This window comes from Rosa chinensis, chromosome 7, assembly GCF_002994745.2.
Source record: "Rosa chinensis cultivar Old Blush chromosome 7, RchiOBHm-V2, whole genome shotgun sequence".
Lineage (NCBI taxonomy): Eukaryota > Viridiplantae > Streptophyta > Magnoliopsida > Rosales > Rosaceae > Rosa > Rosa chinensis.
Window position 1 is genome coordinate 20,493,290 of NC_037094.1, and position 6,733 is coordinate 20,500,022.

The 6,733-nt window shown below is 34.2% G+C and overlaps 2 protein-coding genes across 2 annotated transcripts; both read left to right on the forward strand.

Annotated features, from left to right (window-relative positions):
• The first annotated feature begins 264 nt into the window (after positions 1 to 264).
• Positions 265 to 717, forward strand: LOC112177566 (14 kDa proline-rich protein DC2.15). The gene has a single exon (XM_024315847.1). The coding sequence runs from the start codon at positions 265 to 267 to the stop codon at positions 715 to 717; it is 453 nt and encodes a 150-aa protein (XP_024171615.1).
• Positions 718 to 1,923: 1,206 nt separating this feature from the next.
• LOC112180515 (lipid transfer protein EARLI 1) lies at positions 1,924 to 2,860 on the forward strand. Its single transcript, XM_024319071.2, has one exon. The coding sequence runs from the start codon at positions 2,059 to 2,061 to the stop codon at positions 2,596 to 2,598; it is 540 nt and encodes a 179-aa protein (XP_024174839.1). The 5' UTR covers positions 1,924 to 2,058; the 3' UTR covers positions 2,599 to 2,860.
• The last annotated feature ends 3,873 nt before the right edge of the window (positions 2,861 to 6,733 follow it).

The window sequence follows — 6,733 nt, forward strand, 5'->3', positions numbered from 1 at the left end:
TTGCCTGTACCACAATTGCATGTATGGTAGGTGATGACTAGTTGAATGATTTATTTTCCTTAGAGGGCGAGGTTTTTCTTTCTAGTATAGGCTTGCTTAAAGCGAGCGTCACTTAGGACTTAACGGTTTGCATTTGCTTAGATAGGTCATCCTAAATTTTCTTGCCGGATTTCTTATGTAAGTGTTTGTAGACTATAGCCCTTGGCTATTAATCTAATGATATCAGTTTATCTTTAAAAAAAAAAGTATGTACTTGAGATCAAGATGGGTTCCAAAAACACTGCCTCAGTTGCTCTGTTTATCTCAGCACTCAATCTCCTTATTTTTGCCCTGGTCAATGCTTGTGCCTCATGTCCTGCTCCTATTTCCCAACATCACCCAACTCCAAACCGAAAACCGGTACCACGCTTCAGCTCCACAGCCACATGCCCCAGGGATACCCTAAAGTTAGGGGTTTGCGGTAACGTGCTCCGAAGGTTTCTTAATCTTGAAGTTGGTAACCCTCTGGTGAAACCTTGTTGCTCTCTCCTGTATGGCCTTGTTGACCTCGAGGCTGCTGTTTGCCTTTGCACTGCCATCAAAGCCAACGTTTTGGGTGTCAATCTCAACATTCCGGCTGCTCTCAGCCTGCTTCTTAATGTTTTTTTTATAAGAAGCCTGCTTCTTAATGTTTGTGGGAACAAAGGTTCCGAAAGGATACCAATGGGCCTAGCCTAACCTACAAATTATGAGTTGATAACCTAATTTCTTTAGTTTCTCATTGGGTTTGGCTATGTATAATGCATACAAGTGGATGTGAAAATTTGAAGTTGATATGGTGTAATGCGTGAGAAACAAAATGAATTATAATCTCACTTGTTTTTTTTTTCTCTAGTTAAAGACTTATTCAAATAATTTTTCTGTTGGGTCCTTCATTTTTTGGCAACCTTTTAATGCTGATAATTCTTCTATATCTTGGCGGTCTTATCTCCATTTGACACGCTACGAGCATGGTGACTTCATCTCTCGGCTAATGCTTTCGTATTAATATTTATCAGTGTCTAAAAACAAATCGTTTCAAGAGGTAAATTTTGACACTTGCTTATCAATAGATCAATAAATATTAACTACATGCAATGATATACCGACTAAAATATGTGTAGTGATAACAAGACTGATCCATCACTGTATAGAGTTAGTCTAACATACACTATATAAATTGTGTGTGTGTGTGTTTGAGACCTTAACATGCGTATTAGAACCTAGTTACAATATAAATTGTGAGTACAACATGTCAACTTTTTTCAGGGTAAAATTCTTTTGGAGCATCTCTCTGCTACGCCATTTCCTTGTAATTTTCATGTGTGATCAGGTTTAGCACACATAATAACGCTTTTGCAATTTACAATTTCATCACTTCTTTGAGATTTCATAATGTATAAATGACTTATATTAAAAGTATGCAGGGTTGAAGACGTACGTAGATCCTCGGATCATCCTCGGATCAGCGTACAGCTAGCAAGAGAGATCACACTTTCACAAAATTTGATAACTGTGTCAACAAACTTTCCAATATGACCAAAACATGTGATTTTTTCAGCCCCATCATTGTCCACTCGATCAAAACTAGAGGACGTCCAAACACAAAATCTTTGATGTGCCGTAAATTCCCTGGAATTGAGGTATCAATAACAGTGCAGTATGTGATAACAGTGATATACATCAATCCGCAGATTAATGCCAGGACAAACCAAATAAACCTGGCAATTTGCCAGTCCCCACATCACAAAACTACAAAAGTTTGCCTTTAATCTGCTTGCTTTGCCAGCTAAAATCCCAAGAGCACACATGGGATATCATCGCTCAGATTAATTTTTTCTTCTTTTAAATAAATAAAAATGGGTTCTTTAATTTTATGAACCCATCAGCTTGATCACCTTTCTTGAAACCCTATAAAAGCACACCATCTCTACACCTTAAGCCTCACCACCCTCACAATTGTTCTAGTACTTATTGACTCCAAGTGCAATAAATACTAGAAAATTAGAGGTTTCTCTTACTTCTAGGGTTTCAGAGAAAATGGCTTCCAGAAGCACTGCCTCACTTGCTCTCTTCCTGGCAGTCAATCTCCTCTTCTTCACCATGGTTGCTAATGCCTGCAACACATGCCCTCAGCCGAAGCCAAGGCCGAATCCAAGGCCGAATCCAAGGCCGAATCCGAGGCCGAATCCGAATCCGAATCCGAATCCCAATCCCAATCCCAATCCCAATCCCAATCCGAATCCGAATCCGAATCCAAATCCGAATCCGAATCCGAATCCGAATCCGAATCCGAATCCAAATCCCACCCCATCCAGGGGTACTTGCCCTAGGGATACCCTAAAATTGGGGGTTTGTGCTAATGTCCTCAACGGGTTGCTTAACCTCACCATTGGCAATCCTCCAGTTAAACCTTGCTGCACTCTCATCCAAGGCCTTGCTGACCTTGAAGCTGCTGTATGCCTCTGCACTGCCATCAGAGCCAACATTCTGGGCATCAACCTCAACATTCCGGTTTCTCTCAGCTTGCTTCTTAATGTCTGTGGAAACCGGGTCCCAAGAGGGTTCCAATGTGCCTAGAATTAAAGGAAAAATAAGTATCATTTTCTTAATTAAATCTCCTCTCTATATATTGTTTCGCTTGATTTCTTGTTAAACAGAGTGTGATATTGTTCTGTAAGGTGTGAGTAGTATGTGGGATAATTAATTCTCGTTTCCCTGGATTGGTGGGTTTTCTTGATTATGAGGAGAGTTTAGTAAATAAGTTTCAGTTGCTATTGTTTACTACTATGTAATCATATCAGGGATGAAATATAAAAGTTATCATTTATTTTAGTGCTAATATTAGTATTTAAGTCGCTTGGTCTCTACTAGATTCTTTATTATCAGTAGTACCTTTCAGGCTTAATTTTGTAAATTAGATCAGGCTTAATTTTGTAAATTAGATCTCTGAGACTGAGACAACATAAGCAAACTTTATTTCTCCTAAGACCTTAATTAAAGCTTTTCAATTAGTATATTCAAATTTCACTCTCCATAACAACCAAAAAAAATCTTCCTAAATAGCAAAACAAACAATTGAATCGTGAAAAAATAGTGAACTTCACTTTTACATTCTGTGTCTCTTTGTATTATTGTATACATATATGAATATACACGTCAACTTCAATCTCAGAAACATGGCAAGTGATTCACATGCATTGCAATCACGTACACACTCAAAGAAAGTGAGCTGCAAAGTTGGTATGGTCGACTCAACCTATTCCCAGCATAATATTCCCTTAGGAAAAGATTAGATCATATGCATCAACAGATTCAAGACATACCAAAGCTCTGCTCATCTAAGATGTCGTTTCTCTCGTGGAGCACTAGAGCCTGAAAGAGATACCGTACCCATCCAACTTTTCTCAGTCCGTCCATGATTAATGGTCCTTAGGGTTCAGAATTGCAAAGCACGTCTACCACAATTATTTGCATTGTTCACCCCGTGACTCGTTATATCTGTAAACATGTAAGCAAGAAGAAATACCTTTCTAGTCATTTGACTAGACTTGTAAAAAAGGAAAGATTCCATTCCATATTGTTTGCTATTTTACGTTACCAAATAATCATGCTTAATTGATTTCAACAAAATAATCACGATGACCATCCCAAACAGTTGAATAATGATTTCAACAAATTATATATGCATAATCTAACAGTCTCAAGGGACTACTTAATTACTCAAGTGCTAGGGTACGTATATAACTCGAATATATATACCAAAGTGTTTCCAATTGATCTTTCTGGTTCTTGGAATCTTGAATGAACACTACGTACTGCTGTAGGCATTAATGATAATTTGTAAAAGAAAACAAATAAAGATGTAAGCTTGGGCAAAGTTCGATGTAATTACGTTCGACGCTTTCATTATTATCATATTATATATATGTTTGCCGTTGTGAATAAAGACTAGTAGTTCACATGTTATTTCTTGACTTTTAATTTATCTGATTAGTGTGACTTTTCTTAAGGTCTTTTACTATGGTAGATTAGAATCGGTATAAATTAGGGATTCATTCTCAAACACATCTGATAAAGTTGGTTAAACAAGAAAATCTTCAGATCAATTTGTTATGCAAGGGTAAATTCAAATTCAATTAACTTATGACACCTAGAGTAAATAATTAAGGAACAATAATTAAATACTACATCAGCTAGTCAAGTAATGTTGAGTGGTTAATATATGAGAGTTTCTATTGGGACCTCTAAATTTGCTCACTTGACCTCACTCTATTATGAATTATTAAATGACATATATAACCTACTATAAAATGACTATTAAGGATAATAATTATACCCAAAAAAATATTATATTTATTTTATGTAGACTTTCCAATTCAATAATATTAGATTGTATTCCTTATTATTTTCCTTATCTATTTTCATTTTTCAATTTCACTACATACTCATTAAAGCATTCATATATATTTAATAAGAATTAAAAATATGATTAAGATCATGTGACATAAAAATGTATGATATATATGTTGAACGCATATTGATGAGGGAAAACAAAATAAACCCTCTTATGATTTATGACCTGAATCTAAGTCAATCCATTATATTTGCAAAATAAAAATAAAATATTTAAATAATTAATCATGTGGTACAAAAAATACAGAAAAAAAAAACACTAAAAAAGGAATTTTTTTTTTTTAAGAATAAAAACAAATGATTTATTCATTTTTTTTTCTGCACAGCTAAAATAGAGAAAAAAAATTTTAAAAAAAAAACATAATAGTTCATGGCATTTTCTTATTGATTAGACATTAATTTTTGAAACTCAAGTTTGATTAAGAAATGTATATTTAGTTAAGATTTTTAAAGTGATAAAATCATTGAAATGACTAAATTTTTTATTTTAAAGATAATAATTTATTTGCAAATTACATGAATGAGGTTATTTGAGGAACTTTAGTGAGGTTTAGTGAGTAAATTTAGTATTTGAAAATTTGATAAGAGGTGTAAAAAGCACAGAGGTCAAGTGAGTAAATTTGGAGGTTTCAATAGAAAAACTCTTAATCTATTGATCAAGTTTTTTGGCCCTGGCGACTTACCCATATAATAACCAAGAAGGCTTCTTAACTTCGATGAAACATTGGTTAGATCGGATATACTAATTGACAAGTTTAATGATCCATGTCTGCCACAACTTGCTAACAAGTTGTCTTTAATTTTTCTTTTGTACCTCATTCATCAATTAGGATTTAGAGGTAAGGTATAGTCCCATGCTCTATCATCAATATTCCCTACAATAATGGACTCTAAATTTCAATATTTCCAGAACCAAATTAGATACACTGCTTGACATTTTAACCAGCTGGTACGTCCAATACATCTTATAATTTCTTCTTGATTTGACTGGTGGAGAAAAGTGTCATAATCTTGGCTTAATCTCCAAAATAGTTATAGAGAAATAAAAATAAGATAGTTGGTCCCCCTGAATTAACCACCGTCTCAGTCCCGTGAACAAGTTTTGGCACATCCATCTTCTTTATAATATCAAACACAGAAACGAGTTTCTTGGATGGTTCCATTACTTGGATGATTATGAGCAAATATTTGTTTATGAGTAGAAGAAAATATTATCCCTGCAACGTAGAGGGTTAGGCACTGATAATTACAAAGAATAAGACACAGAGGCAAGGGCATATGGGATTATATAGATACACGTACAGTTTCTAAAAGTACTGAGATGGCTGCATATGTCTATGATCCAATCTCTGATCTCTCTTAACGTTTTTCCGATCTATCCAGCTGGGCTTGTCAATCAACATGTCAATAATGTAGTATCCGCGAGGAATCAAACAGCAGAACACTCTTCACAAACTTTTTGTTCTTGTTTTCACTTTTGTGCCAGAAAACAATTACAATTGCATGAGACACTTTTAGTTTTACATGATCGAGACTAAAGCAGACGTGCGTAGTTGAAGAAGGGAAAGATTGAATGTATCCAAACTTTCTCGGCACTTTAATTTAAGTTAGTTTTAATATGACCGATCGAGACTGGCAAAATCATTTGCCATAAAATCAAAAGTGGTCTCTATTACAAATAGTCTAACGAAAATGAAATCTATACCTCAAAATTTGCAATCCACACTCACTCGTTTATCTTTTAAAATGATATTCACACTCACAAGTTTATGTCTTTACAAAAAGAAAACATTTAGAATACTAAAAAGGAAAACATGAAGTGTGAATTTCACTCCCCTAGTCCAATCAATTACTTGCAAAAGTAAAGCAGTCAAAAAAATAAAATTTGCAAAGATGAAAATTATCCCTCTGGTGGGAAAGATTGAATCCAACTTTAGCTTCACTTTAATTTAAGTTTGAATACTAGCAAAATCATCTAACACAAAAATCAAAATTGGTATGTCTTACAATGGTAAAGCTTTGAATCCAACTTTATCTTCACTTTAATTTAAGTTTGACTACTAGCAAAATCATCTAAGACAAAATCAAATTGGTATCTCTTATAATACTACAGTGAAAAACAAAAACAACTAGCAAAATCATCTAACACAAAATCAAAATTGTAAGCTTGAATCCAAATTTCTCTTTACTTTAATTTAAGTTTGAATACTAGAAAAATCATCCAAGACAAAATCAAAATTGGTATCTCTTACAATGGTAAAACAGTGAGAAAAAAAAAAAAAAACTTGAAACTGCAAAG

What these genes read in the sequence shown, in the direction of transcription:
- LOC112180515 (XM_024319071.2), top strand. Translation starts at nt 2,059, where the DNA reads ATGGCTTCCAGAAGCACTGCCTCACTTGCTCTCTTCCTGGCAGTCAAT.
- LOC112177566 (XM_024315847.1), top strand. Translation starts at nt 265, where the DNA reads ATGGGTTCCAAAAACACTGCCTCAGTTGCTCTGTTTATCTCAGCACTC.